Source organism: Sceloporus occidentalis, unplaced genomic scaffold (genome assembly GCF_023333645.1).
Source record: "Sceloporus occidentalis isolate IW3139 unplaced genomic scaffold, rSceOcc1.0.p SCAF_6, whole genome shotgun sequence".
Taxonomy (NCBI): Eukaryota; Metazoa; Chordata; class Lepidosauria; order Squamata; family Phrynosomatidae; genus Sceloporus; species Sceloporus occidentalis.
The window spans coordinates 90,369,862-90,389,176 of record NW_028316986.1 but is presented as its reverse complement, the minus strand read 5'-3'; the positions used below and the strand labels follow the sequence as shown (position 1 = coordinate 90,389,176).

At 39.8% G+C, this 19,315-nt stretch overlaps 1 protein-coding gene across 6 annotated transcripts in view; it reads right to left on the bottom strand.

Moving 5' to 3' along the window:
• Positions 1–19,315, bottom strand: part of AHI1 (Abelson helper integration site 1) — a 131,256-nt gene that overhangs the window by 75,917 nt on the left and 36,024 nt on the right. For all 6 annotated transcript variants that reach the window (XM_089530324.1, XM_089530320.1, XM_089530325.1 and 3 more), the window contains exons 14-18: positions 17,403–17,506; positions 13,704–13,822; positions 13,262–13,392; positions 11,633–11,773; positions 9,033–9,235 (exon numbers count right to left, since the gene is read on the bottom strand). In XM_089530324.1, the coding sequence (XP_089386450.1) occupies positions 9,033–9,235; positions 11,633–11,773; positions 13,262–13,392; positions 13,704–13,822; positions 17,403–17,506 (698 nt within the window). The remainder of the gene's footprint in view (positions 1–9,032; positions 9,236–11,632; positions 11,774–13,261; positions 13,393–13,703; positions 13,823–17,402; positions 17,507–19,315) is intronic.

The following is a 19,315-nucleotide window of genomic DNA, read 5'->3' as shown; positions in this document are numbered from 1 at the left end:
GAATGAAAATTATTCCAAGAACAAATAAGCAAACATTCTAGCAGGTAAGCAACAACCCTGACAGAATACGGGTGGTTTTTTTACGCGTAGAGGCCCCTCATCCTACTCACACATCCTAGTCTTATTTAGCTGTTTTTTTTAAAAAAAAATCTCTTAAACAAATATAGAAATGGAGAGATGAAACCTCTCACAAGGGAAGAACAAATGAAATCTGAGATGCCTCATGTTTGTGCATGTCAGAGCTTCCATATTAATTTTTTTAATCACTCAATTGGATGTAATGCATTATAAACAGTGTATCTCTGGCTGCTTAAAGGAGAGTTGCTCAGGGCTCCAACAGCAGTATTCCTAAATACGCAACCAATCATCACTATAGTTCTGCAGCTGGTTGGGTTGCACCAGGAAGCTGGCTTCTAGCTTGCTCCTGTTGCTGGCTCCCCCTTTTGTAAGTATAAGTGTTTTTGTTTGTTTCTGAATGAGGAAAAGAACTGGAAGAGCTGTGAAGTCTGACTCATTTTGAGGATCAATCCAAATTTTCACAGATCTGGATCAATCTTAAACAGGTCAAAGGCAACAGAAGGGAACTGCATTTTAAGTGCTCTTCTATCCAACTGCTTTGTTAATGAGTAAATGCAGAGAATCCCTACATACATAAGCTGGGAAAGAGACTTATAGATCACTGTCAATTCTAAAAAAACTGGAGTCCTGATATTTTTTCTAGAAATACTAGAGTTCATATCACAAAAAATGGAGAAACAGTCAGAAAATCAGAGGAATCAAACTTTTCAAGCTTTCATTCAATTTTATCACTGTTAGGTTAAAAAAGAGAAAGCATCCTTTTGAAAAGACAGTCTGCATAAAGTAAATACAGTACATTAAAATTATTATTTGAAAATAACGTGTTCAGACATAAAGGAAAAGTAGTGGGGAAAAGAAAGAAAAAAGCAGAAGTGGAGGTAATTTATTAAACGTTATTATGAGTATGAAGATCTACAACAATGTCAAATGACTGCAAAAGGAAAATTCCACAACTTTATAAATGCACAGCTACCTCTCCATTTGAACCGGCCATGCTTATTCACACTCTCAATAGATAATACCTAATTGTGCACACTTTCAAGAGGCATAAGATAAACACTTGTCATTTATAAGGTATATTAAAAACTGTAATTATGTTTTTTTTCATTCAAGGTTTACACAGGTCTTAATTTAGTTCTGAAGTATTTATACATTTGCCTTTGGCAGGTTTAAAAAGATATGTACAATGTTCATGTTTGGCCTCAAGTAACTGCAGTATTTATATATACTTACAACTTTTTTATGTTACATTGATCATAGATAATAACCTGCTGAATTCTTCTGTCATGCACACATATCATTTTACCATTTTGGATTTAACTCTATAGGAACTTCTTCATATAAACTGGGATGTGCCTTGAGAAGCAGTCAATCCCAAACTTAGCCTCATTTCCTAAGCATTATATTCAAATAGTGCTGGATAGTGATTAATTCTGCCTGTTTACATGTTAAGGCAAAATTTTGTTCCATCTTAGGTATTTCTAAAGTTAGTCTTCCCTGTTGAGATTTGGATTAGCAGACACAAGGGTTTGTACTACTAGAATTATCAGGATTGCTTTGCATATGCAAACTAAAGGCACTGAGAAGTTTTCTTGGAATGGCCAGTATTTAAAATGAAGATCTTGGAAAAGCACAATAGAAATTCAGAGAGCCAGAATCCATGTGCTCCAAGGACTAGAGCTGATTATAGTAGAACAAAGCTACAGTTTCTGCTTCAACATTACAACATTAATAAAAGTAGTATTATTAAATCTCCATTACTCCATGTCATCAAAGTCAGCTGTGACTGCGCAGCTGCTGATCCAGTACCTGGATGATGTAATGGCCTGGATGAGGACCAATAAACTGAAGCTAAATCCCAATTATTATTATTATTATTATTATTATTATTATTATTATGCTTTATTTATATAGCGCTGTAGATTTACATAGTGCTGTACATACAAACAATAACATAGATAAAGTAAACCCATGGCATACAATCTAAGAAATACTAGCATAATACATATAAATAATACACAACAATACAGGAAAGGGATCAATAAAGTAAAGCAGGCAACAAATTAAAAACGTCAAGTAACAAATAATAGTCACGCAATGTCTGAGAACACTTCTCTGAACAGGATGGTCTTCAACTCAGTTTTGAAACTGGTTAAAGAAGTGGTGAGCAGTTTTCGTGGGGGAAGGAGATTCCAGGAGTGAGGAGCAGCAAGTGAAAAGGGATGAATCCAGGACAGGGCAGTGAAAATCCTAGGCTGAGACAGCATACCTTGACTACCAAAATGGAGGGAACGAGTGAGAAGGTGAGAAAAAAGGTTTGATAAATAAGGAGGGGCCAGCCCATGCAGGGATTTAAAAGTCAACAACAGGAGCTTATACTGAATACAGAAAGGGAGGGGGAGCCAGTGAAGGGATGACAATAAAGGAGAGATATGGTCGGAGTGGTGGACGAATGGAATACAATATTCCTCACATGGAATACTGTGTCCAGTTCTGGGCACCACAATTCAAAAAGGATGCTGAAAAACTGAAGCGTGTCCAAAGGACAGCCACCAAAATGGTGAAGGGCTTGGAAACCATGCCTTATGAGGAAAGACTTAGGGAGATGGGTATGTTTAGCCTGGAAACAAGATGGTTAAGAGGTGGCTGTCCTTTGGACACGCTTCAATTTTTCAGCATCCTTTTTTAATTGTGGCATGCATCATGGAGACCTGGCTGGGAGAGGACAGCTGTGTGACCTGGGCTAAAGCTCTCCCAGCTGGGTACACGTTGAAGGAGCAGATCAGGGAAAGTGGGCGAGGGGGAGGAGTGGCCGTGGTCCATAAAAGTCGTATCACCTTGACCAGGAACTCGGTTCCGAAACTGAGACACATCGAGTGTTTTTACCTGACTCTAAAGGCCAAAGACAGTCTGGGGATTCTGTTGGTCTATCATCCACCCCGTAGCCTAACAGACTCCCTGGCCGAGCTGACACAGCTGGTCTCGGAGCTGGTGTTGGAGCCCCCCAGGCTTCTTGTCCTGGGGGACCTCAACATCCCCTTCGAGGCCAGCTCATCAGATCTAACAGGTGCGGCTCGGATGTTCATGGAGTCCATGACAGCCATGGGCCTGTCTCAGCTGGTCTCAGGTCCAACACACTGTGCTGTTAATACTCTCGATGTGGTCTTCAGTACGGACCGGGAAGGTTCGTGGGTGGAAATAAATAGTATTTCCCCCTGTCATGGACGGATCACTCCCTGGTCAAAGTAGGACTAAAAGCCACAATCCAGAAACCCCTCGGGGGTGGAGGACCGATTAGAATGGTCCGCCCTCGAAGGCTGATGGAACCCAAAAGGTTCCAAGAAGCCTTAAAGGGTATTATGTTTGGGAATGATGGCGATCCTGTTGACACCCTGGTTAATAATTGGAATACGAACTTCACCAGGGTGATAAGCAGTATCGCTCCTGAGCGTCCTTACCGGCCCGCTTCAAATAAAAGACCCTGGTATACTAAAGATCTTCGCCAGATGAAGCGGGCTGCGCAACGACTAGAGCGCCACTGGCGGAAACATCAGAACTTATCCGACAAGACACTCCATGAGAACATGTTACGTTCCTACGGAGTGGCAATCGATGCAGCAAAGAACTCATTCTGTGCTGCACGGATTGCATCGGCAGAGTCTCGTTCAGCAGAGCTGTTCAGGGTGGTTAGGGAATTAACTCAACCTCCGGCCACCCTGAACCCCCTATTGGAACCAACTATAGCCTGCTGTGACGCCTTTTTCGCCGATAAAATCTCTCGGATAAGGGCTGATCTTGACGCTGGTCTTATGACAGAACCTGTAAGAGAGGTGTTCTGTGACTCTGGAAACAAGGTTATTCTGGATCGCTTTGAGTTTGTAAGTACTGAGGATGTGGACAAGCTTCTTGGTCGCATGAAGAGAACGACATGCCCCGTCGATTCTTGCCCTTCTTGGTTGACCATGCAGGGAGGAGATGTTGTAAAAATTGCATTACATCACATAATAAATACATCTCTTTGGGAAGGGATATTTCCATCCGCCTTAAAACAGGCTATAGTAAAACCTTTATTGAAGAAACCCTCCCTTGACCCCCTGTTAAGGAGTAATTATAGGCTGGTCTCCTTATTACCATTCCTGGGCAAGGTAATCGAGAGGGCAGTCACCTCTCAGCTCCAAGCTGTCTTGGATGAAACCGATTATCTGGATCCATTTCAAGCTAGCTTCAGAGTGGGACATGGGGTTGAGACTGCCATGGTCGCCTTAGTCGATGATCTCCGTCTGGGCATCGACAGGGGAAGCGTAACCCTGTTGGTGCTCTTGGCCTTCGATACCATCGACCATGGTATTCTTCTGGAACGCCTGGGGGAATTGGGCATCGGGGGCACTGCGCTCCAGTGGTTCCGATCCTATCTCTCAGGAAGGTTCCAGATGGTGAAGCTGGGGGACACTTGCTCTCGTAAAAGAGAGCTGACATCTGGCGTCCCCCAGGGCGCCATTTTGTCCCCCATGCTGTTTAACATTTACATGAAGCCGCTGGGAGAGATCATCCGGAAGTATGGAGCTCGGTGTTATCAGTACGCTGATGACACCCAGATCTATCTCTCCATACCTCCAGCTGATGCAGCGACTAAGGAGGGCATCTCTTCCCTGAATGCCTGTCTGGAGTCAGTAATGGGCTGGATGAGGGAAAACAAACTCAGGTTGAATCCAGAGAAAACAGAGGTACTCGTGATAGGTACCCCAAGCCCGGGCAGGGAAATTTGTCATCCAGTCCTGGACGGGGTTACGCTTCCCCTAAAGGACAAAGTCCGCAGTTTGGGAGTACTCCTGGATTCATCGTTACAGTTATCATCTCAAGTTGATGCGATGGCCAGGAGTGCTTGGTACCAGCTTTGGCTGATATGCCAACTGCGTCCCTGTCTGGACCAAAAGGACCTTGGAAACGATAGTACATGCACTGGTAACCTCTCACTTGGATTTCTGTAATGCGCTCTACATGGGGCTACCTTTGTACCAAGTCCGGAAGCTTCAATTAGTTCAAAACACTGCAGCCAGATTGGTCGCGGGAACTTCTAGAACCGACCATATTACACTGGTACTAAAATCTTTACACTGGCTGCCAATTAGCTTCCGGGTGCAATACAAAGTGTTGGTCGTTACCTATAAAGCCCTACATGGCTTAGGCCCGAGTTACTTGAGGGAGCACCTCTCCCTACATAATCCACCCCGCGCCCTCAGAACAACAGGGAAATATGTCCTTGAATGGCCAAAAGTAAGATTGGCAGTAACACATCAAAGAGCCTTCTCCACAACAGCCCCAACTCACTGGAACGCGCTCCCAGAAGAGATTCGATTTAGCTCGACATTGGAATCCTTTAAGAAGGCCCTAAAAACTTCTCTCTTCCGGATAGCATACCCTCCCGATTTGTAAAGCTGGTCCCTAATGGATGGATGAACTTTTTTACCTAACGCCCAACTGCTGTTACATATCTTTTTTTAAAAAAAATTGGTTCTATTTTTGAAATTGTATGCACTGTTGATATATTGTACTATGACTTGGATCATAGAGTTTTAATGATGTAAAACCGCTTTGATCGAAAGGAAAAGCGGTATACAAATAAAAGTTTTATTAGTATTATTATTATATGATAACCCTGTTTAAGTATTTGAAGGGTGTCACACTGAGGACTGAGCAAGCTTGTTTTCTGCTGCTCCATTGACTAGAACACAGAACAATGGATGCAAGCTATAGGAAAAGAGATTCCACCTTAACATTAGGAGGAACTTCCTGACAGTAAGGGCTGTTTGACAGTGGAACATACTCCTTCGAAGTGTAGTGGAGTCTCCTTCCTTAGAGGTCTTTAAGCAGATGCTGGATGGCCATCTGTCGAGGATGCTTGATTGTGAGTTCTTGCATAGCAGGGGGTCAGACTGGATGACCCTTGTGGTCTCTTCCAACTCTATGATTCTATGATCCCAGGTATGAGAATTCTTTTACTATTTCTATTTCTTTGTTGTCTAATTCAAATTTGTGTAGGTTCTCTGTGGTCATTATTTTTGTTTTCTTCATGTTCAACAATAGCTTGCCTTTGCACTTTATGCCTTGATCTTTCTTAGTAGTTGTTCCAGGTCTTTGAGGTTTTCTGCTAGTATTATGGTGTCATCTCAGATAGTTGATATTCCTTCCTCCTATTTTCACTTCTCCTCCTCCTCCTATGTACAAGCTTGCTTTTCTTACAATACGTTCTGCATACAAGTTGAACAAGTAGGGTGATAAGATGCAGCCTTGTCTGACTCCTTTGCCAACTGGGAACCATTCTGTTTCTCTATGCTCTGTTCTGACAGTATCCTCTTATCCTGAGTACAGATTTCTCATCAAACTTATCAAATGTGTTGGCACTCCCATGTCTTTAAAGGCGAAACTCCATACTGGTGGCCAAGACAAAACCAGGTGCCAATTGTGGTACAGATCACAAATTACTCATATCAAAAATAAGAGTAAAACTGAAGAAGAAAATAAAACCAGTCCTCATTCCAAAATATGATCTAAACAATATCTCTACTGAATTCATCAACAATGTAAGGAACAGATTTGCACTACTAAGCATAATTGACCAAGAACCAGAAGAGCTTTGGTCTGAAGCAAGGACATAATAAAAGAAGAATGCAGACACTTTCAATGGGCAAAAAGAAAGAAAAGAAACCATGGATGACAGATAAAACGTTACAAGCAATAAAGGAAAGAAGATAAGCAAAACAAAAAGGAGATAGGAACAAGCTAAGAACCTTGAATGCAACAGTACAATGGCTAGTTCATAAAAATAAAGAAAATTACTACAATCAACAGTGAAGAGAAATAGAAGACAACAACAAAAAGGGGAGAACGACCTATTCCACAAGATCAGGGAAATCAAAGGAAAGTTCAAACCAAAGACTGGAATGCTTTATGACAATAAAAATAAAAATATTCAAGACCAGGAAGGAATAAAAAGATAATGGATTAAATACACAGAATAGGAATTTAAAAGATGACAGAATTAAGGACACATGGAACAAAGAGCCATAAGAAGATGAACCCCAAATTCTAAAAATTGAGGTGGAAGCTGCAATAAGAGAAATGGTGAAAAACAAGTCAACAGGAACAGATGATATTCCAATTGAGCTGCTGTAATCCACATTGACAAAGTCAATGTCAATCATAGTGCAAACTAACATATGTCAACAGAAAACAAAATGATGGCCGACAGACTGGAAACGATCAATATACATCCCCAGCCACAAAAAAGGAGACAGAAAAGATTGGAACTATTGCAGCAACTATAGAACCATAGCACTAATATCCCATGCAAGCAAAATTATGCTCAAAATTCTACAACATAGACTCCAACCATACAGGGAGAGAGAAATCCCAGAGGTCCAAGCAGGGTTCAGGAAAGGAAGAGGCATAAGGGACCACACTGCAAACATACAATGGCTAATGGAGCGCACAAGGGAAAAGAAAATCAGCATGTGCTTTATAGACTACAGCAAAATCTTTGACTGCATAGATCATGAAAGGCTATTGATTGCCCTTAAATACATGGGAGTGCTAACACATCTGATAGTCCTGATGAGGAACATCATATAGACAGCATGTAATGCCATTTTTAAAAGGAATTCACTGGCTGACAAAATGTTTCTGGTCTGAATTTAAGGTGCTTGTGATGGCATTAAAGCCCTAAATGGCTTGGGATCTTGATACTTGATGGAGTGCCTCTGCCCCTATATGACTGCTTGAAGACTGAGGTTTGCTGTGCTGGCCTTCCTCTGTGTTCCACCAGTGAAGCCAATATACTGTGTTAGGACATGGGAGAGAGGCTTCTCAGATGTGGCTCCCCAACAGTGGACTGCCCACCAACACTCATTTCACTTTGGTGCCAACTTGGTCATTCATCAAGATGTTACATATAGTTTTAGACATTTCCATATTTTAAAATCATTATAATGCTTAATATGTTTTTAGATTATTTAGATTATTTTTATTGTTTTAAACTGTTTAATTTGTTTTAATGTTACCTGTAAGCCACTCTGAGGTCCTTTAATATAGGGCAGGTTATAAATATTTTAATAATATTTTAACAATAAATAAATAAACATTAAGTTAATTAGTGAATAGTTTTGTTCACAACTATTAAAGTTATGCATACATTCATCAGATTCAGTCTGTTAGTAAAACAACCTTTTAAAGTATCTAATGATCTAGGAAGCTATCATACATGGTGTTTTACAACTTATAAGAAATATAAGGCAAAGTTAAATATCTGGTCTAGCTTTCAGTTTTCAACAGTGGCCAACCAAATGTCTAATAGTATATTCTTAAGGCAACAGCACTCTCTCACACTGTTCTCCAGTGAATGGTATCCAAAGACAAGTTGCTTCTTATTATGTGATGCCATCATAGGTAGCAGCTTCTGAAAATTTGTGCAAATTTACTGCCACTCAGCTTAATCTATTTTACAGAGTGCAGGCAAGGGTAAACCGAGATTAGAATAAACTGTAATGTATTTTAGCCCTTTGGAATTGAATCTTTATATAAATTTTGATAAATTAAAAATATTCAAACATGCCAACTGCCTACAGCTTTCCCATAAATACTGATTTCCTTTACATCTGCCTTGGTCCAGGCCTCAGAGGGAGAGAAGAACTGCTGGACCTGATCCCCCCACCACCACCACCACCATTCCTTTCTCCTTTTGTGTCATGTCTTTTTAGATTGTAAGCCTGAGGGCAGGGAACCATCTATTATCCCCTTTGTTGTAAGCCGCCTGGATTCCCAGTGATTGGGCGGCATATAAATAAATCCTATGATGATGATGATGATGATGATGATGATGATGATGATGATAAAATGTCAAGGAAGATCTACTTTAGATATAATTTTTTTCAGAAAGCAGGTAAGAAATTTAAACATACCGTAACAGAATCTAGTTTTTGTTTGACTTTCTGCATCCTCATAGATACTCTTGCAACACTTGCAAACTGGTCAGCTGGAGAATTTATTGTATTTTTCTTTGAAGAAATACCAGTGGAACTGCTAAGAATTTGTGGGCCTCTGGACAATGTAGATAGATGTAATCCGCTAAAATCTTTTACCAGTTCAGCATCCTCCTGGGCAACTGAAGAAGAAAAACATTTGAACAACATTGAGTTGATTCACTCATAAAACTTTGCTGAAGCTTACAGAACACTGATATAGAGAAGATATGAAAATGGACCATAGAAATTGCAGAATTTCACTTGATCTTAACCAACACTACACTTGGTCTTAGCCAAAAGGTGGAGGAGGATATTTATTTATTTATTTATTTATTTATTTTGCAGAAATAGTTTAAAGTCCATAGTAACCATCAATTACACACACACACACACACACACAGATTCATTATGGTGCAGTGATCTGAGGGTTGAAGGTTCAGGGAGACCAGGATTCGAATTTCCACTCAACCATGGAAACCCATTGGATGACCTTGGCAGAATCACACATTTGTAATCTTAGGATAAGGCAATGGCAAACCCCCTCTGAATAAATCTTGTCAAGAAAATAGTATGTTAAAGTCATTATAAGTTGGAGTCAACTTGAAAGAGATCAGAAGCATCTGGATTTTAACTTAACTAAAATTATAACTACTGGCTCTTCCATCATCATCATCATCATCATCATCATCATCATCATCATCATCATCAATATATGGTCATAGGCCAAAATAACTCCTTAACAGATCTTCCCTGGTAAGAAAGAAATGGAAGAATCAGGGAGAAATGAGTTGAAACTGTCCCCACATTATCTAGAGGGGGTTTGGGGGCAATTCTATTTTTTACCACTGGGGGGCTCTGGGGACCCACAAAGTGACCCTAGGGGTTACGTCTGGACCAAAGATCATATTCTGCTATCCTTGGTTTAAATCAAAAAATAGATGTTTCTGATCTCTTCTTCTGATGTACATACTGGATAGGGGGAAATACTTGAGCAAGCCCATTGCATAATGATAAAGTATGATTTAAATATAAACTAGATCCACATGGTAATTAAGTTGCTTTGCTGTTATGTCTTTACTAACACACTCTTTATTGTTTTATTTCGATAACTTTTCACTACCACTGAAGGCTGAGTGTATTGGTGAGAATACAATAACAGCATTTATCCTTTCTCTGCTCTTACAGCTACATGTAATATTGCTCTAATACTTTATTGGCACTAAATGCATGTGGCCTCCCCTGAAGATATTTGTTTCTATTTCTTAAACAATTGACAAAGCAATATGCTACAAAAAGAAAAATGCAGCTTGCAATAAATGCAGCCCCAGTCTTATAGAGTTTTAAAAGCACAGCAGACAAGAGAAAGTTGCTTTGGCAAGATGCTCCTATAGGGAGTAAGCTGCACAGCTCTCTGCCAGACTGTACTAAGTGATCATGTACTTGTCTTTAACCATAAGACTGTTATTTCATCTTCAAGCTGCTCATACTCTCAAGCAGTGTCTCACAATGCTGATTGGCTTTTGAGTCTTCTGCCACCAAAATGGTCAGCGTTGCAGCTAAACTTCAGTGAAAACACCAAAGGAAAAGTGGGAAAGGGAAGATTCCTGGATTAGAAGGGTGAGCTATGAAACTTATTTCTGAAAAACAGCTTTAACATTTTCAAGCAATAAAAATATTTAGACTATAGCCAAACATTTGTATTAACAGAGATAGACAGGGATCTAGTTTTCACCAATTTTTGTCATCAATTTCCTTCCCTCACTCAGCCAGCTTGAGAATCACCCTACAGAATCAAAAGAAGCCCCCACTCCCACTCATTTACCTTTCCTGCTGGGAAAGCTCAAATGATCATTCTTGCTTCAGCCAGCTATGGCCCCACTATCAAGCAATGTCTCCTCCCTCCCATTTATCTTTACTCCATGAAAGACAAGTGAGAGAATATGGATTTCAGATAAATACTTTATGTGCTGGCCAAATGGCTGTAATAAAGTTTGTTGTTGATAAATACTTTGCCAATGTGATGTAGTGGTTTAAATGTTGAACTAGGACTCTGGAGATAAAGATTCAAATCCCCACTCAGCCATGGAACCCCACTGGGTGATCTTGGGTAAGTCACACCCTTTGAGCCTCAGAGGAAAGCAAAGAAACCCCCCTCTAAACAAGTCTTCCCAAGAAAACTCTGTGATAGGGCTGCCGTAAGTCAAAAACAACCTGAAGGCATGCAACAACAACAAAGGAAAGCTCTGAACCCCACTGCAAATCAGCATTGGAAGAGAATCTCCTTGCTTCTGTCTCTGTGAGAACTTTTTAGTTTGGGACAGCCAACCTGTTCTCCAGCCTTTTTTCCCAACCTCGGAGCTGCAAAGGAGGCATAAATCACTACAAATCTGCTATGACAGTTCGCCCCCACCTCTGCATATTCAAAGCTTGAAGGGAAGCTTGCTTGTAGCGGATCACACTTGCCAGACGACAATGCTACACTTGTCATGGTAAATGCAATGTTGAAGACTAGCTATAGATTCATACCGGCAAATTACCTTTATAATCATAAATGTACACAAGTATTGGTTGGTTTTGACCATAGGCACAGAATGATACCATATGATCATGTGGATGAAAGGCTACATCACGAAGTGCAGATGTGAAAGAAAGATCAGAATACATGGCCACTTGATCCCCTGCAGGAAAGAGAAAATGTGACAGAAAGCAATTTATTTCAACAAACGTTTCTTATATATAATGACTTGTTTGTGTGCAACCCACTCAGATGGGACCCATTATGATAGAGTGGTGTCATGTGAGATTTTTTTCTTTGTCTTTTTCTTCTCCTTTTCATATGTTTGTTTTAATTTACTAGCGAGCCTCCTAAATACAGCCGGCCCTTCTTATACACAGATTTTTTAATACACGGATTCAAGCATCCACGGTTTGAAAATGTTCAAAAAAAGTATCAATTTAAAATATCAAACCTTGATTTTCCATTTTTTTTATAAGGGACACCATTGTGCTATGTCATTATATTTAATGGGACTTGAGCATCCATGGATTTTGTTATCCATGGGGGATCTTGGAACCAAACCCAAGCGTATAACAAGGGTCCACTGTATGTAGAAAATGCTACCTTATTATTAGCTGCCTTATTTAACTTCCAAAATTGACAAGAACTTAACTCTCTCAGTTCAATATTAGAAGAAATTCTCTCTTTGTAATTTGGTTATTGTATGTCTATAGCACACATGTAGAAGGGATATGATGGCTTAGTGGTTAAGACACCAATTCTGATGATCGGAAGATTGGAAAGTTGGCAGTTTGAGGCCTGAGTGCTGCATGATGGGATGAGCTCCTGTCACTAGTCCCAGCTTCTGCTAACCTAGCAGTTCAAAAGCATGCAAATGCAAATAGATAAATAGGTGCCACTTCAGTGGAAAGGTAACAGCATGCAGTGCAGTCATGCTGGCTACATGACCATTGGATTCATCTTCAGACAATGCTGGCTCTTCAGCATAGTAACAGAGATGAGCTCCCTACAATTAGGTACAACTAGACATTCATGTCAAGGGACTACCTTTACCTATATAGCACATATGTAAAGTCAAATTTACAGTGTTTGCACCATCATATCATTTTTGCTCTTAACTGCCTTAGAGTCGACCCTGACTTAAAGTGTATCCTTGCATGCACAAATTTTAAATTTTCCATCACAGTCACTACAAAAGCTTTGCAAAATGTAAGTAAACCTGTACATTGGCATCCCTGCTCCGGGTGTCACCCAGAGCAAGGGTTTGGGCTCATGAGCGAGGGCCTTCAGGGATGGTACATCCAGCCCTCTCCCTCAATGCTTCTCCGTCAGTCTACTCATGAGTAGGGTGATGTGGTCACAGCAAGGTAGGGGGGGCAACCCTCTCCCTCAATGCTTCCCCGTCATCCTACTCATGATTTGGGTGATGAGGTGGCAGCACGTTGGGGGGCACTCTTCTCCCTTAGTGCTTCTCAATTGTCCTACTCATGGTGACAGCAAGAGGTGCAGGAGAAGGCCTGACCAGGTGTCACCTCTCTTCTAGGACTTTACCCAGTGCTGGCCACACACCCCCTAGTGACACCACTAAACCTATACATAAATATGCTAGATACCTTTCCCAACAGTTTAATATAACAAACTCATGTACCTGTTTCTGCATTCCAGACATATGCTTTACCATCTTCACTTCCAGAAAAAAGGAATGTTCCACATGGTGTTAAGGTACTGCAAATTTTTTCTCGATAATTTGTAGCACCAATGTATTTCTTCATGGCCAGGCTAAAAGAGTTTGTTAAAAAGTTTTCAGAATTTACAAACTGTTTTTACTATAAACATCAATATTTTTTCAATATTTTTCCCAAGAAGGTCTTAGCCACATGAATTGCCATGCAAAGCTGTAGTTATCAGCTGAACATAATTTCAACATGAGCTTTAACTCCAGGATGTGGTAAGAGAGCATTCCTAGATGTCTGGAATGAGCCTCCCCCAGAATCACTGACTGAATTAAAGTCAATATAGAAGCTTATTATTAATTTCATAATTCAAAACAAGATATTAAATATTCTAACAAGCTACTTCAAAATACTTACATCCGTAGATCCATGATTCTCACGGTACTGTCTTTGGCATGGATTAGTAAACGTCTTCCATTTGGATGTACCTCCAAATGATTTACTGCTGTCCCTTTAATATCATCATCTTTTATTTCCTACAAATATAAATAAATAAATAAATAAGAAAAAAGAGCATGTAAAATGTATATGTAATTCAGTGTGAAGAGCCCTGCTGGCTCAAACTAAAGTCTACCATGTAAATTGTGTAGATCCACCAGATACCTATGAGAAATCTGTAAAGAGGAAATGAATGCAATAGCTCTCTTCTGCTTCTGTTCCAGTTACCGGTATTCAAAAGCATGCTGTCTAGTAGGAATTACAGGCTTCATAACCAGTAGGAACTGACAGCCTTATTCACCATTTAAACCATTTGCATTTATTTAACAGATTATCACACTAGACTTTCAGGATCCCTCTCCTCACAAGGTATCTTACAAGACTACAAAACATATGAGAATAAAAATTTAAATGTGTACACAGCAGCTAAAGAACTTTTAAATATCAAATGGAGACTTTAATAAATGTGTCTTCAGACTCCAAATCTTGCCATCTACTAATTGTCCATTTATACTATGAAGCCATCTAAATTGGTGTCCTTCACCACATCCTGTGGTAGTCAATTCCATTAGCTGCATTTGGACATCTCAAAAAGGCAGAATTCAAGAGCATTCCATCTTATGTATTCATTTATTTAATATTCCACCTTTCCCCCAACATGGGACTTAAGGAAGCTTACAACAAGGCGACAACGAGATAAAGCTTGTTTGGATCACTCAGCCTGCAGTGGCCCATGTTTCTAATGTAGAAACCTAGCAATGGGCCAATTCTTTGCTTGTCCCTCTCAGACGTGGCTTGTGAGTCACCGAGTAGGTGGATAGGGCTCAGTATCTTGGATAGTTCATTTAAAGTTAAAACTAAATCCCAGAGTCACTTTACCAACTCTATTGAAATGGAAGCTACCAGTTTCTCACCTGACAGGCAAAGAATTAATCCAAGATTTGTTCAATGGCTTGTTGGGAGAGAAACAAGCCAAGGGCTGGCTCTGTGCTCATACTGTGAGTTGTCTCAAGATATATTGTATCTCCTTTTGCCTACCACACCGTTTCATTTTGTTGGATGACCCTAGGTCACAGAATTATGACGGAGGGATAAATAAGTCACTATTCATTTCAAAACCATCAATAATTGCTAAGATTCTCTCTCTCTCTTTCTCTCTCCCCATTTAATTCTCTTTTTTTAAAGTAAAAAGCCCCAAACATTATCATTTTTAGTTTTTTGTGGGTTTCTCGAGCTATGTGGCCATGATCTAAAAGAGTTTATTCCTGACATTTCGCTAGCATCTCTGGCTGGCATCTTCATTCTCTGAAGATGCCAGGCACAGATACTGCAGAAACCTCTTCTAGAACATGGCCACATACTCGCAAAAAACTATGGATGCCGGCCATGAAAGCCTTCGACTTCACATTATCATCTTTTCACATGCTAGAGGTGTGTGCATATATGTGTACTCCAGCTCCTTGATCAATTTAGTTGTTTTTTCCTGCACTGCTTAAGCACTACAGTTTCTTTTTCCAAGCATAGTGATCAGAACTATATCCAATAATCCAAGTGTGGTTGGTTGCCTCATAGACGTATAATAGCAGTGTAACAGAGGTCCAAAACACACTGTAGAAATAATCCAGTTTGAAACTGCTTTAATTACCCTGAACTGTGAGACATTTAGCTGTCTCTGTCAGAGAGCTCTGATGCCACAAAAAATTACAATTTCCAGGATTCCCTAGCACTGAGCCAGGGCAGTTAAGCAGTCTCAACCTGGATTATTTCTGCAGTGTGGTTTGGACCATAGGCAGTTTCATTTTCAATTTCTTTTCTAAATGTACCAAAATGGAATTTATGTGGTTTTTTTTTACAGTAGACACATACTCTTTTGACCTTTTTATCACACTATTGACCATAAGGCCACTATTATCACTTGCAGTCAGCTCAGATCCTAGCAGTGTTTGCGTAAGCAAGGTGACATATTTTGATATTTGCTTAGACTGAATCATATTTATCATTTTATTCCCAATTTGGTCAATTCAGGGAAAATCTTTTGGAGCTCTAAGCAATTGCTTTTGTTTTTTATCAGCCTGAATAATCCATTTTTATCCAGACATTTGGCCACTAAGTTACTGATAAACAAATACCATACCCCAAAAGTCTTATATTCTTTTGTTTATTTCTGCTTCGTATTTCTTAACCAGTAACTGGTTGATAGGAGGGAGTATCTTTTTATTCAATGATTGCCAAGTTTTCTCAGCAGCACGTGGTGAGGGATATTCACTAAGTTTTTTCATTTATTTATTTAAAACAAAAACAAATTCTCTTTAAATCACATCCATACAATGCAATATTAAAAATTATCTCTCTTACACACGTTCTGTCTTAGATCACAGATATGGAACACTGCAAAGTATTTTACCATCTTTTCAACAAAGAAAGAATAAATATCACTGAGGTGTCCTAGGACATATCAGGAAACTGTGTCCCTCCAACAATTGTTTGAGTCCAACCAGCATCAGCTCTAGCCAACATGGGTAATGGTTAGGAATGGCAGTATAGCCTCAAAACATCTGAAGGGTCACAGGTTCTCCCCCTGTGTCCTAGGGAGAAAAGGGCCACAAGTAGTTCTGTAGAAGTAACTTATAAAATACAATTAAGGCCATTACTACCAGATGGGCTTTGAGGGACATGTGTGTTTTAGAAAAACAGTCAGTCTGCATACACAGTATTTCAAGAACAAATACTAAAATGCTTTCTTAGTCATAAGCCTTTCAGCTACTTTCTGTAACTAGCAATGACTATGCTACTGCATTCATATATTACCATCTATTCAGTCCACTTTGACAAAATTAATTCTGAGAAAATCAGGTATCCAAGCTCCAATGAATACAACAGGGCCTATGAATACATTGATGTCAGTGAGATTTAATCTTCTTTTTTTCTGTAGATTTTATACACTGTGATTTGAATGAGGTTATGAGGTTAGGCAATGACCAATTGATTGTACTGTAATCTGGAATAGATTTTCTGGTTTTTAGTTATGGCATTCTAAATGTATCAACATTTACAAAGAAATATACAGTGCACCCACCCCAACTGCAGGCTTGCCATCTGCGGATCTGAGCATCTTCAGACAGCAAGCCCCATAATTTCAATGGCTATGCATGCATGTGGCTTTGGGAGAATGGCTATGCATGTGTGTGATGCCATTGAATACCATGGGACTTCAAGTCCCATGGTTTTTGCCATCCATTGGGTGGGGGGGGGGGAGTAGAATGGAACCTCCATGGATAAGAAGGGACCCCTGTACATTAGATTCTCAAATCCTAGTACTGTATCTTAGAATGCCAGGGTACTAATCCAAATCAAATTTTCAAAGCAACATTTAAAGGTTGTGAAGTGAAGATAATTAGATGATAGCAAACTGTGAACCATGAAGACAGAGATGCTTCGAACTATGTTACAAATAAAATACTAATATCAAATACAAATTAACAAATGTGTAACCAAATACAGCCAAATACATATTAACTCTGAAAATTTTCATTTTTAAATATATCTATTTTTTCATTAAGTCTTAAATCTCTATTGCCTGTATAGAAATTACAAATCTATTAAGAACAAATAATACACCTTATCAATGCCCCAGTGTTGAACTGGCGATTGAGAATCTTCTTTAACATAAGTGTTCCAGACAATTACTAGTCCTGTGCTGTCTCCAGAAAACATGTGAAATCCTAGAAAATAATAATTTGTTCACTTATTGTGATGAAAGAGCATTTCTAACATTCAAAGCACACAATTAATTGTAGTAAATGTTTCTAAAAAGACTATCTATTGTATATACTCATGTATAAGTCTAGAAATGTTAGTCAAAAAATTGTCCCAAAAAAACCTGGGTTGACTTATCCATGGGTCAATGTAAGTACTGTACTTTAACACTTATCAAAAAGGGAGCCATGCTTTGGTGAAAGGTGAGAGCTTAATCTCTTCTTGGAACATCTAAAAGAAGCATCAACCCCCTCTACTATTTCATCCATCCAGCCCAGGGGTACGCAACCTTTTTGAGCCAGGGGCCGGGTTCCTGTCCCCCAGACAACTGAAGGGGGGAGCCAAAAAATAAATAATTAAATAATATAGGACAACATTTTCTAATGTAGGACACATTTTTAAAAATGGAGGACATGCGGAAAAAATGATGATTTTTTAAAAATGTTAATATAAATGCATGTTTCTTAGGCATGATCAAAATGGAGGACATTTGGGCATTATTCCTAGACAGATGACAGAAAGGTTCACATGGCTATGCATATTGAACATGTCAAGGTGGTCTCACAAGAAGTGATTTGCCCTCGGGTTCAACTGTACTTCTCAGAAGTGTGTACTTGGTCAAGGGACTGTGGTTTTTCTTCACTACGCATGAGTTTGTAAAAATCACAGCAATTTACATTGGCTGTGCCTCAGAGGCTTGCTGCTATCACTATCATCATCATCACTATAATTGTCCAAGAAAGGCAAATTGTTAGCATTCAAAGCACCATAAATACACAGAAAATGCACTTGCATATATTTAATAATAAAAAATAATGAAAAAAATAAATAAAAAACAAGGCAGGGGTGTATATATTTAATAATAAAATTAATGTAATAAAATAAAAAGCAATAATGAAAAATAATGAAGTAAAATAAAAAAGCAATAATAAAATAATGAAATAAAATAAAAAAGCAATAATAAAAATTAATGAAATAAAAAACAAAAATAAGTATTTTATATTTTTAAAAATTAATTAAAAAAAAAACCAAGGCAGACCTGAAATGACTCACCTTTCCACCTCCTCCTCCTCCTCCTCCTCCTCCTCCTCCTCCATGCAAAGGCTCCTTGGGAAGGCCTGCACTCGGGTGTGGAAGCGGAGCCTGCACGCGCACGCAAGGAAAGATGATCCCGTCCCCTTTGGCCAGCTGGCCAATGGCTGGCTGGCCAAAGGGGACGAGCTCCTCCGTCCTAGCCCCACACGCGGGCGGGAAAGCCCTGCTGTGGGCGGTGGCAGCAGCGCTGGGGAGGAGGAGGAAGGCAGCGCTGTCCAGGAGGAGGAGGAGGTGGGTTGGCGGCCAGCTGCCTGCATTAGCCTAAGTGGCGGCGGCCTTAACAGCGGCAGCGGCAGGACCGGGCTGGGGCCAGTCCTGCCGCCTCGCTGGGCCGGATCCGGCCCGCGGGCCGGGGGTTGCCGACCCCTGATCCAGCCTTTAGGATGAGCACAAACAGTTATGCCTGTCAAAAATTTTAAAGATCTCTAGCATCATTTTCCTTTAGGTCATCCTTTACGTCCTTTGTTACATGCCGCTGAGTTTTACCCTAAACTTATCCATGGGTCATGGCAAAATCCATAATCTTGGCCCCAAAACCTGCCCTCGACTTATACATGAGGTTGACCTATAGTCGAGTATATACGGTTGTCAAATTTGTTTCCCCTTCTACATCCATTTCCCCAAATACCTTTTCTCTTTTCATTTAGAGATTTCCTGTTTTATCCAACTCCTGACAAAAT